The sequence below is a fragment of the Chenopodium quinoa genome, unplaced genomic scaffold (assembly GCF_001683475.1).
Source record: "Chenopodium quinoa cultivar QQ74 unplaced genomic scaffold, ASM168347v1, whole genome shotgun sequence".
NCBI classification, from domain to species: domain Eukaryota; kingdom Viridiplantae; phylum Streptophyta; class Magnoliopsida; order Caryophyllales; family Amaranthaceae; genus Chenopodium; species Chenopodium quinoa.
In genome coordinates, this window is record NW_018745461.1 from 2199644 (window position 1) to 2220620 (window position 20977).

The 20977-nt window shown below is 34.2% G+C and overlaps 3 protein-coding genes across 3 annotated transcripts; 1 reads left to right on the top strand and 2 right to left on the bottom strand.

Annotated features, from left to right (window-relative positions):
* The first annotated feature begins 2040 nt into the window (after positions 1-2040).
* On the top strand, positions 2041-3787 carry LOC110714864 (50S ribosomal protein 5 alpha, chloroplastic-like). The gene is made up of 2 exons (XM_021893415.1): positions 2041-2239; positions 3197-3787. The coding sequence occupies exons 1-2, from the start codon at positions 2056-2058 to the stop codon at positions 3541-3543; spliced, it is 531 nt and encodes a 176-aa protein (XP_021749107.1). The 5' UTR covers positions 2041-2055; the 3' UTR covers positions 3544-3787.
* Positions 3788-4074: 287 nt separating this feature from the next.
* Positions 4075-10801, bottom strand: LOC110714875 (E3 ubiquitin-protein ligase At4g11680-like). The gene is made up of 4 exons (XM_021893428.1): positions 10086-10801; positions 9201-9320; positions 5067-5334; positions 4075-4792 (listed from the first exon to the last, which is right to left on the bottom strand). Exons 1-4 carry the CDS (start codon positions 10499-10501, stop codon positions 4628-4630), a joined length of 969 nt encoding a protein of 322 aa, XP_021749120.1. The 5' UTR covers positions 10502-10801; the 3' UTR covers positions 4075-4627.
* A 2157-nt stretch (positions 10802-12958) lies between these two features.
* On the bottom strand, positions 12959-19724 carry LOC110715012 (alpha-L-arabinofuranosidase 1-like). The gene is made up of 17 exons (XM_021893585.1): positions 19466-19724; positions 18608-18812; positions 18333-18387; positions 17812-18023; positions 17603-17724; positions 17345-17498; positions 16930-16999; positions 16643-16788; positions 16499-16544; positions 16347-16399; positions 16011-16155; positions 15561-15679; positions 15369-15440; positions 15184-15287; positions 14721-14976; positions 13817-13957; positions 12959-13402 (listed from the first exon to the last, which is right to left on the bottom strand). Exons 2-17 carry the CDS (start codon positions 18767-18769, stop codon positions 13250-13252), a joined length of 2010 nt encoding a protein of 669 aa, XP_021749277.1. The 5' UTR covers positions 18770-18812; positions 19466-19724; the 3' UTR covers positions 12959-13249.
* Between the last annotated feature and the right edge of the window lie 1253 nt (positions 19725-20977).

The window sequence follows — 20977 nt, forward strand, 5'->3', positions numbered from 1 at the left end:
AAGTGAAAAAAGTGGGCTCAATAACGTCTTAATTGGACGGAAAACGTTAGCGGGTAGTGCTACTCAAACGTTTTGTAACTTGTGGGTAGTTCCAAAAAAAAAAAAACAAAAAAAAAAAATAGTTGTTCACAAATGATCCTATATTTAGGGTAATTCTAGACAAAATTTCCTTATTTTTAAAATAACTTATTTAAAGCAAATTTTATCTAAAACATGTTAAATACTTCATCCGTTCTAGTATTATTGCAACAACTGGACTTTTACATTATTTCATCACGCTTATACATAAAGTAAAATATAGTCATGTAGGGTCTTATCAACTTTTTATAATTTTGAAATTATAGAAAAGCTCTAATAACCATTTGAGTTATCCCTCACTCTCATCTCCCTTATATATTTAAATATAATTCATTTCTTTTTAATTTTATAAATATTTTTCCCTTTTATAATCGGATAACATTACTCTGTATATTTGTATATTTTTAAACTAGACACAATGAATAGATGTTTTTTTGAAGTCATAGGTCAACATCACATGAAAACTTCTAAGGTTTCACATATGAACCATTCCGTGCATGTGCCTATTCTACTATCTCCGTCCCTAAATTACATTTCTACTTCTCTATTATGGCCTTGTTTGACAATTGGTTGCTGGTTGTCGGATGGTTTGACTGGCTGGTTGTATTGGCTTTTTTGCTGGCTGTTTGACTTTTTATTAGTCTAAAACATATTTGGTAAAATTGGTTGTTGGATGTTATTAGTAACTTAGGTAGCCAAAAGCCAAAAACTTCTCCAAGTAGCTTGTTCACTTTGGCATAAAAGCTAGCTGAAAAGCTGGCTGAAAAAGCCATTTACCAAACACAAATTTTGGATGTTTGACCAAATGAAAAATCCAAAAGTCAAAAGCCAATGAAAAACCATTTACCAAACCAACCCTATGTGAGGAATAAATACTAGCTACTCCCTCCGTCCCCAAAACTTCAACACTTTAGGGTTGATTTCGCGGTTATTAAGAAACTTAAATAAAAAGAAATAAAAACATATTAGAAAGATAAATTTACACGGGATTTGTAAAAAAGTAGAGAGATAAAGTATTAAAAATACATGAAAAAACAAAATTTTATATGGGGGAAACTAATTTTGCACAAATAGTTTGTGGGTATTTTAATGCAATTGGATCAATTATTTTCGGACTTAAATTAGACCAAAATGGTCGAAGTATTCGGAACGGAGGGAGTAATAATAGGAATGTAATTTAAGGATTGAGGGAGCTTAGTACAAAACATGTAAATAAACATTTTAAAAGCCATATAATTGCTGCAATCTTAATTATTATTATAATTTTCAATCAAGTAGCAATCTAATTAGATGCTTTCAATCATCTATAATTGCTGCAATCTTAATTAATAGTATGCTAAATCTGAGGATAAAATTAAACATTAATTAACTCATAATTTACAACATTTACCTTCACGGTTTCACTCATTTTCTTGTGTGGCTTGCTACATCGTGTGATCGGGTTACTTAATCAAGGTTTACTTATTCAATGATTACTCATTTACTTGGTCGGCTAGGGCCGGGGCTACTTAATCATGAATTACTCAGTCGATCGGGGATATTTTGGTCAGGGGTTACTTGATCAATCAGAGGTTACTCTCACATAGAAAACGTGCTAACCAGCGGAGTATCCCTAGGATAAGTAACCCTTGACAGATTGAGTAAACCCAAAATAAGTAACTATTGACCGACTTAGTAACCTCTAAATAAGTAACTCCGGCCATACGGTGTGGTCAACCACACATAAAAAACACCATCACCGTTTTGCTTCATATATATTTTAAAATTTTCATTTGCTATTTAAATCGATCCACCTTTTGTACAATAAATGCTCTTTGAAGCTGTGATTATTAGCTCAGTAGTTAACATGATATCTCATGTCCAAACCCACAAAAAAAAATAATAGGTTTGTCGGGCTTTTTTCGAATTAGATTTGAATTTTTAACTAAAAAAACGATTTTAGACTTGCCCCAACCCGCCTATTTTCACAGCGGGTCGATGTTGATCACCTCTCGTTTCATCCCATGTGATATTATTTTATCCCCGCCATCTTTACAAAAGCTTATCCAAAAGCCACCCTCCCACTCTACTGCGCTAAGCAGAGAGATGGCTCTCCTTTCACCTCTCCTTTCTCTCTCCTCTGCTCCTCCTTTAACCTCCATTGCTATTTCTTCTTCCTTCCGTGAGTATTTTCTTCATTACTTTATTCATTTTCAATTTCTGGGTTTGAATTTAATGCATATATTATACAACTCATTCATCATCATGTTTGCTGAATTCTGAGTTTTGTTTATCTGTTTGTGTTTTACTTGGTTTAATTGTTTTACTGCTTTAACACCCATTTTCTGTATTCTGCTTTGCCCTGTTAGTTGGGGTTATCTTGCTTTTGTATTTCATTGGGGAATTTCGTCGAGCAGTTGGAGTGCTTCTTTAATTGATGTAATTTTGGGTCAAATTTTAAGCTAAGCTTATACTTAAATAATCTGTTTAATCATTTATTTCAATCTTGTTAATGTTGCATCGATGAGATTTGCACCAATTTTGACTTTGTACTCTTGTTCTGGGTTCAATTGGGTTTCCCAAATTTACTGTCTTTTTCCCCAGTATTATCTAATAGATTGAATTTTAATTTATGTAACCTTAAAGTTTTATGGGATTAGGATGAAAATTTTCGTTTGTGGGACCTTTTATAATCCTGAATTTGCTTACAATTTGCTATTATTCATAAGAATTAGGACATACTACAGCCCACTTGGTTCCCTAGTACTCTTGTAAGGCTGTTTGCAGCAATGTTCTTGAGTAAGCTCGAAACGAGTTATGTACAGGTTATCTTTCTGCATCTTTCTTTTTGGTGTTTGGTAATGTTCCTTGTAGATGCCAATTATGCCATATTGGTAATCGCCTCGATAAGATATCAGAGTAGTGGTTCTTAGCAAGGTTTTGAGGTGTCTTGTATAGATAATCAAATGCAGATTGTTGAAGAAAATGAATCTTAGAAAATCATTGTATGGAGTATTAATGTACATGTACTGTTGGAATGATATTCGAATTAGAAATCAAACATGAATGTTGTTGCCTGGCCTGTTTACTTTGCTATACTGTCCTAATGGATGACTGACTTTTTTTGGTGGACTTTCAGCAATCAGGCTGCAAAATGTGTGTGTTGCATTGCATCCAACCTTTGGACACAGCTTACAGGCTCATGGACCCGTAATTGCTCAAAAGAGAGGCATTGTCGTTGCAATGGTCTCAGCTGCAGAGGAGCCTGTTGGAGAAGGTGGAGATCAGTCACCAGATGAGGAAGATAAGAAATCAGTTGAGAATCTTCCACTGGAGTCAAAGTTGCAAATGAAGCTTGAACAGAAGTTAAAGATGAAATTGGCAAAGAAGATTAGACTCCGGAGGAATCGTCTAATGCGAAAAAGAAAGATGAGGAAGAAGGGCCGATGGCCACCTTCAAAGATGAAGAAGCTCAAGAATGTGTAAGAGAAGCAGCAGTCAGGTCACTAACTGTTTGGCTTAAGAAAAAAAAAATTTTAATACTCCTTTTGTAGCATGTTTGGTATTTTGTTCTAGCAGAGAAATCTTGTCCTGTAGATGCCGAAGTTGATGAGAAACATAGATATGCACAACTTTTTCCAATTCAGCAGAATGTATATGTTTGAACAATTTGTACTTGTTTTTTCTGTTTGCAACAATCTATCAAGGGCAATGTAGATCATTTTTCCTAGAATTGGCTTTAATTTTACCCCTTAATTCTCCCAATGTTGGCCCTTTCACGCACATGAATTGGTTTAGGGGTGTAATACCCTGTTAGTTAGGATTTGGTTTTCAATTTAGTTTAGTTCAGTCAATTTGCTTTCTAGTTTTTATTTCATTTTAGCTCAATTCAAATTTATTCATTCCAAGTAAAAAAGAACCAAAATATTTCTTAAAAAATGATAATAATAAAGGCTCATAGAACTATAAGAGGGCCTTTCTTAATTTCCAATACATATTGGGGTGGGTTAGATGAAGTTCCGTTAACTTAAAGTTTAGTGTGTATTTTTTTCAAATTCAGGTTTAAAGCCTGGGGTGGAAGGGAGAGCCGGAGAGCATAGTCCCAGTAGTTGGTCAAAATTATCTAGAGGTGGAAAGGGTATAGTTAGGCAAAGCTAGCATGCTTTCAATGTTACAAAGTCGTGCGACTCGTGCCTTTTTCTTTACAGGCAAAACTCGTCCCAGTAGTTTTAGATAGCAACTCTGTGACACGGAGTCGTACTACATTATTTTCAGCATTGTATCAATTATTGCTTCAAGATTTGAAAACCAAAGAAAATTGATATGGTGAGTTAGAAAGAGACCTAAATTAAAAATTGATTATTTACACTAATTTAACAGTTAAGATTACAGAAGCCGGGGGAAACAGTTTTCTCTACATATTGCCTTTCTACATGATCTATTAGTAGCTACCAAGTGCCAGCAGATCGGTGAGAAATCAGCAGTGCTTCATCACTATCGATCTTCATTTTGAGGGGAGAACAGTTAACTGACTGAGCTAATAATCACAGCTTCAGAGAGCATATTCTTATTAGACCAATGCATCACCTTTAGCCTTGATATTAAATTTACAAAGCGGACAGGTAGCATTTATCCGCAGCCATCTGCTGATGCATCCATAATGGAAATTGTGGTTGCATGGAAGGGTGCATAATTCTGCTCCTTCCACATACCGTGATAAGCATATACAGCATTCCTGCAAAAGACACAAACAAGTCAGATCCCAGGGACACATTGTATAGTATTTACAGTACTGTGAACTTGATTTCAATTTATATATTTCCATCATTATCCCAAAAAAACTAATGGACTGCAGGCCTTTGCCAAACACTAAAGATATCCTTCATGCATATCAGCATGCTTAAACTTACCGGCTAGAATTTTTTTCAATGAGAAAAAAGAGGGAAATGTTTTCCAAGCATAAAAAATACAGTATGGTCTTATAAAATATAAAAGGCGGTGCCACTCACAGAATTTTCAAATTGCAAGGCTAGTTCGTCAGCAGCATTCATATTTCCCAAATCCACAGAGGCAGACATCTTTAATGCATAAGACTGATGGAACCTATACTTTGGAAGTAGTCTGATCTCATCTTCAGATGCTCCTTCTCTAATCGTCATGGCATAAGCAATTGCCACAATTGGGATACAACAAAAAAGAGCAAGGCAAATTATACAGGCCATTCCTATGCAAAATATCATAAAGAACACATCGAGTGCCAGGAATACTACAGCTAACCTGCAATTCAACAAAAAAAAATTCAACATCATGTTCCTTGAGCATAAGAATACAACCCTGAGTAGCATATATATATATACTGACAATATGTAGAAACTAAGAGGATGACATCTGAAAACTATAGCACCAGTACCACAACGTAAATACTCCATGTCATTATTGCAAAACTTGAAAATAAGAAAACCCAAATGTATTTAATAAAACCAAAAAACTTAATGATATCAAATGCAGAGGCAAAAGATAGATCAAAAGAAAACAGTCTAAATTAATGGAATATGAGAATGGTCACAAATTGTCCAAGAATGGTAACAGAACCTATCTTAACCAGACTCTTCATTTTACCCCAAGTACATCCTTGATACTCCAACATTGGTACAGAAACTTCGGCATTCATGACGACAAACAGATGAGCCAAACACTTGGACACATTTGTGTCAGTTATAGATTTATGGGTACCCTAGTCTGAATAAAAGTTTAGAACTTTTGCCTCCTACTGAGTATTAAGATAAGCATCATTATTCATAACTGATTATTTCATTAGCACCAAAAGAAGAAGAAAAAAAAATATCCAAAGACTTGCACATAGTTCTTTCTAGGTGGGGGTGGGTGGGGACAGGGTTGGAATCTTGTTCAGTAATCATATGTAAAGAGCAGGAAATAGCATGGTGAATACACAAATGAACCAAGGGACAAATCTATATACGAGGAAGGATGAGGATAAATCAACAACAGTGTACGTGTGTAACACTGTGACGAGAAAAGAACTAACAAAGTAACAAGTCTTGAGTCCCACCGTGTTTGGTTTGGCATGGTAAGGTTACAACCAATCCTCATTCCTCTTGTTTCAGGTTACTAAGGTAGAAATCCAACCTATGCTACATTCTACTTATTCATAACTCCAAATCTACCACGTGTTTGCCAATGCAAAAGCTACAGATTGTCCTCCTTTTCTTGCCCAAAATTACTACTACATCCCCCGTACTCACCACCAACACAACTTAAGATCCTCCTTAACCCTGTCCCAAACAAGTAGGCGCACTCGTCCTCGTACAAAGTGAAACCTGTCTGAAATGGCTTCTATTCAGAAAGCACCATGATAATTTGCAAGCTGACATGGGTTCAGAAAGTGAAATTAGTGGTTCATTCAGCAACGCCCAAAAAATCAGCCCACTTCAATTCAGAGGATTTAACTCAGAGCAGGCCTTCATCTTTTTTACCTTAAAGGTACCTTAGGGGCAAATCATTTAACTTATCAAAACTACAACAGTCTAGCTTCATAACAAGAGTTAAAGATCGAGCCAGTCAAATGATTAAGCTAGCCTGAACTGACTTGGCTAGGTCCTCCAATTCTAAGATCCAACCAAAGCCATGGAGGGATCTATTTGTCCACTTGCCTCCACTCCGTAACCACAATTTCAATATACATTAGCCAAAATTACAACTATCTTCGCTATCAAGGGTGACTAACCCACAACACCAACATAAACATCCTCCAGAGCATGCGATATAATCACCGTAACCACGAAGCCACAACCATAATCATCTCTCCTCGTGCCCACAACTATCATGGCTGTCAAGGGAGGCTGACCCACAGCACCAATATACACAACTCTGTTTAGGGCTTCAGGTACCAAGAAAAAATATCATTGTTTTGATCTCCCCCCCCCCCCCCACCCCACCCCCAAAAAAAAAAAAAAAAAAAAAAACCAAGTGTATATATATACCCTTTATAACCACCTAGTAACATACAGATCCTCTAAAGCATACAATAACCATAGCTTCATCATCCTCTCCACCTCAGCACCAAAAGAGAACAATAATCATTTTCAGAAAGTCATTAGTTTCATGCTTTCATCTGCATATCTCCATAAAAGAAATCTTAACATGCCAGTAACATTGGTAGAGAGATTTCCATGAGGCATTGGAAAATGGAAAGGATATCAAGCAGACAATCATATATTCCCCCCCCCCCCCCCCCCCCCCCCCCCGAAATGAAAAAAAGAAACTTTAAAATCATGAATACAACGAATTGAGGAGCTCTGACATGATGACACTTGATGGTCAAATCAAACCACTCAATCTCTAAGCCAACTCCTCATAGAGAAGATAATTTTTATGAGCTATCCACACCATCAATTCATTTAAAATAAATAGTAACAAGAATCATGTAGGAACAACTAAAAAGAAAGCCAGCAATACTTCCACGCAGACTCCTTGTGCACCTACATTATTTGGAAGAGAAAAAAAAGGGGGGGGGGGGGGAGGGGGAGAGAAGAATACTTAATGGTAGGTCTTGAATTAAAAGGCAGAATAAGATGTACTAAGCCTGGAACCTGCAAATAAGATCTACCGCTGAAGATCTACTCATATATGATTTCTCTCATACTATTAACAGATTGATTCAACTTGGCAGCAACCCCTCCCCCTTCCCCTTATAAACTTCTGCATAAAAAAAAAGGAGGAAATGTCCATACCCCAACAGCCCAAACAGCCCCAAAGATAAAACAAAGCAACAACCTTCATCATCTATCCATAAGTTTCATTGAAAGAATTGCATACAACAGTTTCACAAAGCCATAAGACAGATTAAGATTCAGCGCTCTTCTCAATTTTTTTGAAAATATAATGGATTCATATTACCACCACACAGCTACACAGATGAGCTACAGCTATTCTCCCCAGGATCATGAAAAAGGAAAAAGATGTAGCAAATTAGCAATCAACCGATAAAAAGGATTCAAAGTCTTTTCATAAATCTACTCATCGTGACTTATATTGAATTGAGACCGACCACCAATGAGCTAGGAAGGAAGGAGACCAGTAGAACTGGGTTAGGAAACGGCCCAACAAACTTATCAATTGCTCTCTAAAGCACTATAATAAAGAATTAACTACACGGTATTAGCAGTAGATCAAAGTCACCTTCCCCTGTTCCCAATTGAAATCTGGGTCAACGTGAAAGGAGCTGGAGGACAAATTTCACACATTAACCAATGACCATCATTGATACTTAAAACCTCCTCCACAACCCCCCTGAACAGTATTGCTGATACACGTACAAACACCCAATTATTTTGGCCCACTTGCATCAGCATGACTCTAAAATGTTAATCACCAACGGCTCCCAAGGCTTCCTTCTTCTACTCACCAGAAAACAGAACACCGCTGTCCAATATGGATCCAATCTTAGACATGGTTTTAAGGATGTACAAGATGTACATAGAGCCATACCACAAAGTTGAACAAATTGTCCCTAAAAATCTAAAATGAAGATGAATCTTTTTTCTTACTGTGCTAATCTACAGGAAATAGGAACCTCCCTCTGGCACCAACCTAGATTCTGACTTGTAAGGGACATAACCCTAACAATCCACTCAAATGCAGCAAGACCAGAACAACATAACAACCAAAATCTAATAGACCTTCATCGAACGAAACTAATAACATGTGAACTGTTGTAAATTTGCTAAACAACATACAACTACAGCAGTGTAGGTTTTAAAAGATGAGACCACAAGAAGATACAAATGAAGAACTTTTTTAAAAGCCCCCAAAGCATAGCCTACTACTCGCTAGAAGCAAGGTTAGAATCACTTGGGAGAAGAATATCTAATCTTGAGCTTAGTAATTGGCTATAGTCTATCAACCCAGTTTTTAGTCTGTTCATACTTGTCACTTTGTCAGCTCTCTTAACTAGAATTCATGATCAAATTTCTTCCCATTACTTCATCCAGTAATTTTTTTATCCTAAATAGTTAACACAGGACTGTTTCATACTTTCCTATGAAACAATAGCATTTTTAAAAATGGAACAAGAAAACCTAGAACGAAGAGATAAATAGAAACAAAAAGAGAGATGTACTTACCAATAAAGACGGGGAGAATCCTGCAAAAGGGATTGGCCTCCGGACACGATCCAGTAAAATCCAAAAACCCACCAAAAGGATGATGCTACTGTGTTCAGTGATTCCAATCTCTTCATAATACTGAAAATTAGATCAATTGAGATTTAGCAGTGATACCCTCAATGAACCAGATAATAAGGACCACAAAGATTGCAGTGCCCTTCCACAACCATTAACTCAAACCTAACCTTTGCATGTTGCCATAAAAAAATTCCTACTAATATACATATAGATAATCCCAAACCATAAATTATGACAGAAGACAACTTTAAAGTATAGCGAATAGTCTACCTGAGTATTGATTATGATTTACTGATTTTGGGCTATATTGGCAAACTACAACCATATACCATCAACCAAAGACATCAGTTTCAATCATTATCACAATACCCCCAAATTGCAATGTAAAACATGTCAAAAAAAATTTGTTTCCTATATTCTGGCTACCCATTAATCAAAGATATCAGTCATATCACTATCATCATATTCATCAAGTCAGTAAACTAACAAAATTAAATGACAATTCCAAAATGTCAATTTCTTTTTTTTTTTTTTTCAATTTTTTTTTCTCCAGTGTTTAAATCCAACCGATCACAGGCTCAACCCACAATCCAAAACCAATCACAAAAATGCTAATCTTTTTCTTTCACCTACAGCAAATATTAAACATTTCAGGATTTCACCCAATTACAAGCAAAACCCACCAATCAAAATCACCTCTAACATGAAAATTACAACAAAAAAAATATAATTATACCCAATTCTTTCAATTGAACCCAAAAGAAATCATATTTACGACTAATAACAAGAAATGCAAAGTTGATGTACCAAAGCATAGAAGTATACCTATTGTGAGACTGCAAATGGCCTTCCGGCGCCGAAACACCGCCAAAACCACCATGATTACGGCGGCGAAACTCGTAATAAACAAACCCCACATGCAATAAACATTGTAGAGCATAGCCAACAATCCAAACCCTTAAAGGGCTAGAAGGTTTCTCTGCAATTGTGCAAAGTAACACAAAAGCAGACACCAAAACAAACCCCAAATTCCAAATTACATCAAGAACAACAAAGGGTTTACAGTAAGGTTGATCAGATGATGACCCATCATCGGAATCATCATCAATTCGAAGCTCAGAGTAGCCGCCATTGATGCAAGGATGGTTTAATGGAAGAAAATGAGAGAAAGTGGAAGTGAGATAATTTCTTAAATAATTTGTGGGTGTGTGATTTAGGAGGGTTGATGATTGTTCCTCCATTTTTTGAGAAAAGGGTTTTGAAATTTTTGAGAAAATTATCTAAAAAAGTGAAAATGTTTGGTGAATTTGAGCTTTATTTATTGGTTTATGGTATTGAAGCTTTGTTTTTTTGGGTAGAAAGGAAGAAGTTGAAGGTCGCAATTAGTGGGAGATTTTCTAATATGGTGTTCTTCCTTTTCTGTGGTATGGTGAGTTGGTTTTTCCACATTCATGTAATAACAATTTAGAGTATAGATGATCATAATCGGACAATGATGTAAACGAGATTCTATCGAGATATTATAACATCCAATTTGATTATCTCCTAGAATTAAGACTTGTGTAAATGAGATTTTATGTACGATTATCTTAACACAATTATTCATAATTAGAGATAATATGTAAACAAAATTTTGTAATGATATACCAAAAAGTTTTCTATACAAAAGTCTTAACTTAAAATACTACGTATACAGTATAATCCTAATACTACTTGTTTTGGTGGGTTGGATTATGGACATTTATATATTGATTAATTAAAGTCAAAGTTTATTATATAATCCAAAAGGATTATCCTATATAGTGGGTGACTTAATGTGGTTTGTGAGTATGTGACTATGACCAAACTAATCGTGGTTTAAGTTGTTTGGGAGGGTGTCCGTTGATTTGGGAGGAGTAATAAAATTTGATGTTAACACTTTAATTACGGTTTGAAATGAGAGTGAGTAAAAGACGAAAACTCCCAATAAGGCCAAGTAATAACAAGAGAGTGTTATATACACCGGGTGCACAGTGCACCTAAAGGTATTTGTTTGCTCCTGGGATGATAAAATGAGCAATAATCATCGAAATGAGCAAATAATGCCCTTGGGTGCACCCGGGTGTATATAACAATTCTTGTGTAACTTGTGACCTAATCAAGTTCAAGTTGATTAAGATTCACTTCCAAAAAGCATGATATGAGACAATGAGACATTAACGATAAATGTAGAATGCACAAGTAGAGAACTTAAAATTCTTGAATAATGTAAGAATAGTTTTATTCATATTTTTAGAACCCTTAGTTTTTTTCTTTCAATTTTTATTTTTAAGTTTTAAATTTTGTTATTAATAGTAACCCGTTTATGTAGCTCTAATTGTTTTTACTTTAATTATGTGTGATTAGTTCTATACTAGGGATATAAGATCTATGAATATTTGTATCACGACTCATTTCACTAACATAAATAATACTTCTATATTATGAGAAAAGTACTACCGGTTAATTTTCCTCGAAAAAAAAAAGTACAACCTTTTAATTATAATATTTGATAAGACATTAGACTGATCAAGTAACATTTACCTTTTTTATACACCATCTTTCTTATCTTACCAACAATAGTACCACGTCAAGGAGACAACGAACATCCAATTCAATTTACCGTATTGTAAGACACCCAATTAAGAGTAAAAACTTGACTCTCTCAGTCTCTCGTGGTCGATGCTCCTATTTGTGCAACAATATATTGTGGCCTCTTTTTCATTATCTTTCTTTTACTTAAAAAAGATAGATAATGAAAAAGAGGCCATAATCTATTTATGCATTATATATCAACCTCCTCAACAAAGAACATAGGTACATACTTCTGCAAATTAAAACAACATAGAAAATCTATTAATTAAGAATAGAAAACTCAAGGACAAATATATGCATTAGTGAACATTCGAATAAAACTTGGAAGTATTTAATATTCACTAAAGAAAATGCTAAGCAATTATACTTTAATTTAATTTACTATGTACGTAATGGACATGGTTAAAGCAACACAAGTAAAAACAAAGTGCAACGTATTCATGAGAAAATAAAGATGTGAATGTTACGTTAGTACGTTACTAGTTCAAGTTACACAATACATGACATGTAATATAAAATGGAAGAAGCTAAGTAATCGAGAGTGTTAGTTCTGATGAAAAAATTACCTGATGCTCTCTTCATTCTGCTTCATTTTTTTTTTTTTATTTTGGAACACTATTGTAATTTGTGAAGATTAGTAGAGATTCATTGACTGGAACTAATTAAAATCTAACTTATTCAGAAAAGAAGAGGTTATAAAGAGGGTTTAATTTTCACTATATTAGTATATGTTACCTACTTATCATGTGATTGACCACCATACTATCCAGTCAAAGGGCCATTTTTCAGAAGAAGGGTAGATCAAGTGAGAGTTAAGAGGAATGGTTGATAAATTTTTTTACAAAAATTAATATTTAGGTATGCGACCCATATATATACCACCACTTTTCATTTTTTTTACTCACTTTATTTTATAATGTTTGTTAGACAAATTTCAAGAATTAAAATGATTTTTATTTATTAAAAACTTAATTTATATATTCACTGTCTCTCAGTATTAATGTTTTCATTTGTTGAAACTTAATTTTGCTGATTAATAATTTTTTTTTTACTGGACATAATTTTTATAATTGATAAAGAAAGGATACCTCATAAAGGGAAATGAAAGCAATCACTTTTTATTGATTAAAATGACATCTATATGATATACATCAGGCTCATAAGCCAACCTTGAATCTATACAACCAATGAACTATAAAGATAAATTTGCATGAAACAAGCTGGTCTTAATCGTGTGGGCTTCGTTAAGAGTTGAATCAAACTCCTGTACACGGCCCAAGACACACGCTTGTTACAGAATACAAAGAGTACAAAAGCCCATAATCTGTATTTGGATGTGTCTGGTGTCTATGTAAACTGTATACTGTATAAGCTCTTCATATAGAAGATTTTAGGCCAGAATCTGCTTCCTTCATTAACAGATGACTTGGTTGTTCTTGTATCACATCAAATGAAGTGAAAGAAATCGGCTGGAGCATGATATTTGTGTCTTTGCCAGTTAATGTGAAGTGAGAAGAAGATGGAATCACCTGTTAATAACAAAAAATCTTTCAGTCCCAGATAATCTGACAAACGCTTTCTATGATGGTGTACATTTTTAAAAAAAGTTGTCACATTTCCTATAACAGTAATGATTTATGATCAATATTCTAATGTCCTTAATTAGATTTATTATGGGAGTTCATAAGTCAAGGAAACGTGAGTACGTGACAGTTAATTCTCTAAGGAGGGAGTAAAAACAGAAATTTGTTACTTAGCATATGCATATTACAATATACACGATCATGCAGGATTTCTAAAGGGATGTACAGATATATGTTGGTGGTATAAAAGAGTAAAACCACACAAAACTGACTACATTGGTAGAGGTAAGAGCAGTCTGAAGTCAACAAGAAATCGTCAGGAATGAGTTGCAGAATGAAGTCATGTGTTTCGAATATTACCTTATTAGGACTTTGAAATGAATTCTCATCCATTACATTGGTAGAGGTAAGAACAGTCTTCTTTGACCCGACTAGCTGTACAGAGTTTTCAGCCCCAATTGAGAGCTTGAGGTTCACATAATTATTTCCGAAATTCACAATCTGCACCAATAATCAAACCCCTTTTTAAAAAGACTGAAAACTAATTATGTATACCAAAATGCATTTTCCAACCACAAGTCATACGCAAACCATGCGAAAGGTATTTGAATAATCTGATAGAAAATGTTGAGGTATCGTTCTTTTCACCGTTGGAAATAAGTACAGACAAGAGACAATGAGTTTTGATAAGTTCAGATTGAGGATAATATACTCAGACAAGGACTACCTAAGTTCAATCTACCACTAAAATAAGATTAGGACCAATAAGTTCAGATTAGTCAAAAGATAAGGACTATATAAGTTTAGTTCAGGGTTTTCAGATGAAAAGAAGCCGAAGCCTGAGCAGGTAAAGCATTTCTTACAGCAACCTCAATGAAATAAAAGGACTAATTGGTCACATATCTCTATTCATCCCACCAGACAATTGTTATTTTACGAAGTTGCCACAAACTCAATACTTTACTCCACACAAATCTAACTTTTTGAGAAAATTGCACTAATGCTGGATGTATCAAACTCATTAAAAAAGGTATCAAGTAGATAACTGAACCAACAGAGACATTTACAGGACATGATAGGTTTGCATTAGCAGAATTTGAACTTCAGAAAATAAAGCAGTAGTGCTAACATGTTATTAAGCTCATGTGAGATCAAATATGCCAAGAGGAGCATGCTAGGGAAGTGTTCCTCAGTCATTATCACGGAATCTCTACTTATAGTTTAAGGTGCCATACCTTAATAGTTATATATAAAGGTGCCATACCTTAATAGTTATATAGTTCTTGTTGTCTGTTGTGTTCTTCCAACTGATTGCGGAGGCAACAACTGCAGCTTTGGAACTGGCTTGAAGTGCTGAATTGAGAAGAGTTGCCCCGCTGGATTTTGTGAAATATTGTTGCATCCAATAGCTAGGTGTACCATAGACGCGTGAAGAATCATAAACAATAGCATCTGGATTCCATCGTCTATCATGGGTATTTACAAAAAGTGGAGCATAACTTGCCATTTCAACAGCATCACTGCGCTCAAAAATACAATGCAATTTTTCAACAACATAAGATTGTGTGGATATCGACACAAAGAAGTAAAACAAACTCGACCCAAAGCTTTTAAAGCAACCTCTGTATATGTTCAAAATTTCTGCAGATATCTTTGTCAGAATTTCAGCAATTTATATGGCTAAAAGAAAAAACATAGTTCACATAGAGGCTAAATGTATTGCTGACCTATTTTTCTCTATTCCAATAAGGAATGCGGCTTCACCCAAGGCAGCAAGAAGGCTTCCAGTGCCAGCATCTTTTCCAGTCACAGCATATTCACTCACAAATGCCTGTCAAACAGAGGGTATATACTATACAGTGAGTACAATATATGTTACAGAAGAAATTACAAAATAATCCTCTTCATGTACCTTTGGCCCATTACGCCGTGTCTTGTCAAACTTATTACTCTTAGAAAACATATCAGCTGCAGAAGTGTATATCTGGAATATATTTTTTTTAAAAAAAAAACACAAGGCTTTCTTCAGTCGGTTGCTATAAATTTCAAAACTGTACATCAACACCAGAGACGTATACAAAAGAGAATGATGAGAAGTTTTTACATGAAAATCATATAGATCAGCTGGATGACTCAATGGAGTTGATGACGCATCACAATTAGAGATAACTTGAATATCTGGATAGGCTTTTCTTAGGGCGTCATAAAACTTGAGGTAATTTCCTGGTCAGAAATGATAGAGAGATGAGTCTCTAGGCAAAGCCATTGGTATAATGTAAGAATAATAGTCATTGACCCTTTTTGGCATAGCATTGATCTTAGAAGAAAAACTTTATATTCGACTGATGAACACTTGCTACATAGTAGAATGTAAATTTTGCCCTTTAATTCTCATCTATTGTGAATTTCAATAAGAAAAACAGATATGTCAAAGGCAGGAAGCATATAATCACAAACTTGCCAACAAAAACGGGTGTACAATTTATAAAGCAGTGGATTTGAGCATAAATAGCAGTTATTGTAGAGCACAATAATTTATGGAAAAAAAATGTACCTTGATAATATGGTTTCCCACAATCTTCATTACCAATAGCAATATATTTCAGTTCAAAAGGTTCTGGGTGCCCCATCGCAGCTCTAAGGGAACCCCATTGAGAAGAATTATCACCTCTGGCAAACTCTATACTGTCAAGCATTTCCTAGATTCATAGAAAAGTGTCGAATAAGATCAACTGTTTACTACATTAAATCAGGCTCTGGAAGGAGAAGGAATTTGACTGGATTATCAGAAATTATGTATGAATGAAACTTGTATCTCAATTCGATTAAGTAGCAATGCATAGCAAAAAGTGTTTATTTCAAGTGGAAGAAAGCAGAGGAAGTAACATACTTGCACAAAAGGAGTTACCATTGATGTTTCAACTGACTCTTGGTGACTGATTCCTATGATAGTCAAATAGCAAGTACAAATCCATCAAATAGGGAGCTTTAGACAGTAAAAAAGAGAATCAGTCAAACAAAACAAACGTTCATACTTCATACCATTATTAATTACCCACACTGGAGATGCCCCGAGATCTTCGGACAACTGTCAAAACTCCAAACACAATATTTAACTACAGTTCCCTGCATTCTTGACGATAGTTAATTAAAGAAAAAGAAGAGAAAAAAGTTTATGATTCCTACTTGGAGGAATTCATAGTAGCCAAGCCCATCATCAGTCCAATACATCCAAACATCTCCAAAATGTCCCGGTCTGTCCTCCCATGGACCAACAGTTTCTTTCCAGCGAAAAGCATTTCTTAGCCATTCACCTTCAACAAAACAACCACCTGGTAGAACATAACACAAGAATGAATAAACAAATATGTGACAAGCTCATGAAGATTGAAGAAGTATCTTTTTGGAAAATAAAGGATATGCCAACATCATATACATCTATGAAGCAACAACAGGACTGTACTAAACTTTACCTGGGAATCTAAAAAATTTTGGTTCCAAATCAACAAGCTTTTCAAAGAGGTCCTTGCGGAATCCATGTCCCTATGTAAATAGATTAGATTTCATAAGGTACAACAGAAAAATTTCAAGAATTGATGGTAATTTGTTTGTAAGCACATTATTATCCAAAATATTTCCTCCTTCAATGAATGAATTACAAATATTTACAAGTGAAATAATTCGGTTGTCATGGAAGATCAGATGAATACTTGGCTATAATTTTAATTGGAGGTATTTCCTGAACTTATATATGATATCTATTTTAGAGACATTAGAATATATTAGAGACATAGGGAAACATACATATTGTCATATATGTTATGTAGATATATTATTGCGTTTACAAATATTATTCGATCGAACATCTATTGTATTCTAAAATTCTACCTTATAGGTATCTGTTGGCATGGCTGACACTTGATCAATCCACAATACACCCTTTTTGGTGGTTGTTAATTGAAGCCTTGAATTTGGATCAGAACTTTTCGCTTCCAGCATAACCTCCATCCTTGTCCAATTAGCAACTTTAGCTGCATCAGCACTGCCATAGAAAGAAACTAGAGTCAGAATGCATGTAGAAGCAGCCTTTTACTTGTAGTTTACATACGATCCTGTATACTAACACAGAGTAAGTACAACTCTTACATCACATTGCTGGTAGCCAACACTAGGCCTCCATTTGAGCTAGTCAATGAGACATCTATATTAATTGAGTCTGTTGATCGAACATAGAAGACTACTTTGTAACTCTTCCCTTGTTCAATGTTCTGCCAAATCAATCATGGAAAAATGATTAAACAGATTAAAGCACGGGTGAAGCAGCACTTAAGGATGAATTAATTCCAACTTCTTACCATCCCCCAAAATCCAGGGTTATAGACTCCTACACCGCCACTAGGACAAGATTTAGCACCATCATTGCCACATAAAACATCCATCCGGAGAGCAACTTTGTTACGCTCAAAGCATGATGAAAGGTCTGTAGATAAGACGATGTTTGATTCATCTCCAACAATTGACCAAGGCTTGATGTTTGAAGGGGTGTGATGACCTCCGGCTTCAAAACCTAGAAACACACAATTACCAGATTATATCCATAAGCATAAACTTATTTTCATTAATTAATAATTGGGAGAAATCAATGTATGCTAGAGCGCAACAAACGAAAGTGATAGTGTCTAATATGATGTATAATTCATCAATCCTGCCAAGTCTCCAGTTTTTAACCCACATTGCAATCATATAAATATGCAAACTGATAAAAGCAAAATGGCATGCCAACAACAATGGCTAATAAAGAAAATAACTCGCTCAAGCTTCTCAATCCAAGAGGAAAAATGACCCAATTTTGAGTTAATGAGGACAAAGGACATACCTCTGTTGTCTACTAGTTCTGCCCAAAGTCCACCAGATCCAGCATGATTGATTTCCTGTATAAAACAGCATTTTGCAAATTCTTTATCCATAGAGAAGCAAATCATATTTTACATTAAACATAAACATGAACTACATTATATTAACACGCGAAATTAGACAAACTGCAAGACAAATCAACTGCAAATAAAGCCCAATTTTGCACTCTTAAACTAAGTAAACTCCATTTTATATAAAGAAGCTCAGGATGAAAATCAGAAGTTCCAAGAAAATGACCTCAAAGAAAATCCCAAACAACTTATCCGGAATCGCTCGACCAGCAGCATTAGCATCTACTGTAAGTGTTGCTGTTTCAGTCTGTTTGATCTTTCCAACACCATATGAACTATACAAAGTACATGCCCCTATTAGCAATATCAACAGACAATATCCACCCATTTTGATGCCTCAACACATTAATCTTCTGCCAATTTTCCAAAATCTGTCACCAAATTAAGTTAGACAAATCTATAATTAAATCACCCCTCAAAATTGGCCAAAATAGCATTAAATGCAAAATGAGTAATTAGTTATCAAAATGTACAAAAGACCTTTTTTTTTAGGTGGATATAAATTACGTTGCATATACTCAAAGATAAACTCCAAAAGCATGAAACTAATTGTGATCATTCACTCTATTAATCTCAGTTATTCCAAATAAAACCTTTAATTTTTAAATTTAAAATTAAAAAAAAATAAAACCCCATGTACAAAATAGCTCATAAACACAATTACGCACCTTAATTTTCTTAACTAGCAACAAAAAAAAATTAGCAACAAATTAACAAACCCAGAAATCATATGGTGAAAGAACAAAAAGTCAAAAGATACAACTAATGCATGCAATACAACTAATATGCAACTAACCCTCCAAATAATGCAAATTAAATCAGACAAAAGAATCTTATAATTTAAACTAATCTAAAAACCATGAACTACATTAAACAAACAAATCACATGCTCCGCCATTAAATTACTTTATCATAAAAATTCAATCTTTCCTCAATAATCTCATTAATTCCCAATAAAGCTACAATCTTTGAAAACATTAAAAACAAATCATATGCAAATTAATCAATAATAACTATAACATACATTGTTCACCAGGAAAATGGACAGACTTCAAAGTAAAGTTCTTAATAATTAGAAAGAAAAAAGATGGTTATAATTATGACAAAAATAGGAAGATTAGCTTATGATTTATATAGAAAGAGGAGAGAGAAAAAGAGGGAAAAATTGCAAGTGACCCCAAAACAAAGATAGGGGCCACTTGAAAGAGTGTTGAGTTACGCCGGAAAATTATGAACAGAGACGGGTTGAAGATAAGTTTATCTTTACTTTTAAGGATGAATCCGACATTATAGTCATCATATGTGACATTATTATCCAAATAATATAATGTTTTGGATAAGGCAATTAATTTGTTTATTGAAATGGTAGAAAAGTAGTAATTATACGGATTTCCTAGAATAATTATGGAGAATTGGAGAAATTTTTGTTTTTGTAGGACCATTATTTACTTGTTTTAGATCTATGTACATGATTCGATGATTGATGTTATACGAAGTATATAATTAGTAAGAGTATTAGTCGTTTCGTTCCACTAAGATACTTCATACGGCGTACTAAATAGTCAATCTGTTGATTAAAAACACATGTACAAATGAGATGTTATACTCTGGCTAAACGAATCGAGATTCACGATAAGCGTAGGATTTCAAGGATTTGTGCTTACTCAACTCAATTTTACTTATTCTTATTTTAAGTTTGATAAGTTACGAAATAAGATTTAATAAATTTAAATAGTAGGATAATATGAGCGCAATTAAGTACTCTATAACATGGAATAATGGTTGATAAATTTAGACAATACAATATGTTAGAATAAATTTGAATACTATGTAAGATAAGTTCAAGGCTAAATATTCAAATAAGTGAAATTCCAAAGAAGAGAACATTACTTAAAAGCTGATTAATTTGGATATATTTACCTTTAAAAAGTACTCTTATAATTATCACTTTATATAATTTTGACAAGCTCCTATAATTATATTATTAACGGAATTTTAATGAAATTTTGTACTTCGAACTTCAATGATTTGCACTTGTTTATCCCACCAATCCTTTTTATACAACAACAACAATAAATAATAGAGTAACAACAATAACAATAATAACAACAATAACCATTATTAAAAATTATTTGCCCGTATTTTTGCCTAGATCAAAATGCTGATAAGGCTTTGCAACTACCCCAGACTTCCAAATAACCACCCCTTTTAAGCATGCTACAAAGTCCAGACAACATTTATATATTTATCACAAAAATAAATAACATAGTTTTTTTTTTTTTTTTTTGATAGAACATAAAATTATTCAATAAATGGCAAAAGAATAAAAAAGACAAAAAGTAGCTGGACAATTTAGTCTTCCCATTATGGAATTATGAGCAATATTCAGTGGACCTGTTTTCCTGAACATATGTATAGTTTTCCTGAAGATTACTACAAGTAGAAATAAAGACAAGAGTATTTGCTTAACTTTCCAGCAAAATCCAACTACAAATAAAATACCATACAAGTTGAATGTCTACTCTAGATATTCGTG

Coding starts and splice junctions, on each gene's coding strand:
- LOC110714875 (XM_021893428.1), bottom strand. CDS start 10,501: ATGGAGGAACAATCATCAACCCTCCTAAATCACACACCCACAAATTAT. Junction 9,321..10,085: donor CATTTGCAGTCTCACAATAG/GTATACTTCTAT, acceptor TCTAATTTTCAG/TATTATGAAGAGATTGGAAT. Junction 5,335..9,200: donor GATTCTCCCCGTCTTTATTG/GTAAGTACATCT, acceptor GTTGAATTGCAG/GTTAGCTGTAGTATTCCTGG.
- LOC110715012 (XM_021893585.1), bottom strand. CDS start 18,769: ATGGGTGGATATTGTCTGTTGATATTGCTAATAGGGGCATGTACTTTG. Junction 17,499..17,602: donor TTGGCTACCAGCAATGTGAT/GTAAGAGTTGTA, acceptor TTTCTATGGCAG/TGCTGATGCAGCTAAAGTTG. Junction 13,958..14,720: donor AGAACTATATAACTATTAAG/GTATGGCACCTT, acceptor TTATTGGTGCAG/ATTGTGAATTTCGGAAATAA.
- LOC110714864 (XM_021893415.1), top strand. CDS start 2,056: ATGTTGATCACCTCTCGTTTCATCCCATGTGATATTATTTTATCCCCG. Junction 2,240..3,196: donor TGCTATTTCTTCTTCCTTCC/GTGAGTATTTTC, acceptor GTGGACTTTCAG/CAATCAGGCTGCAAAATGTG.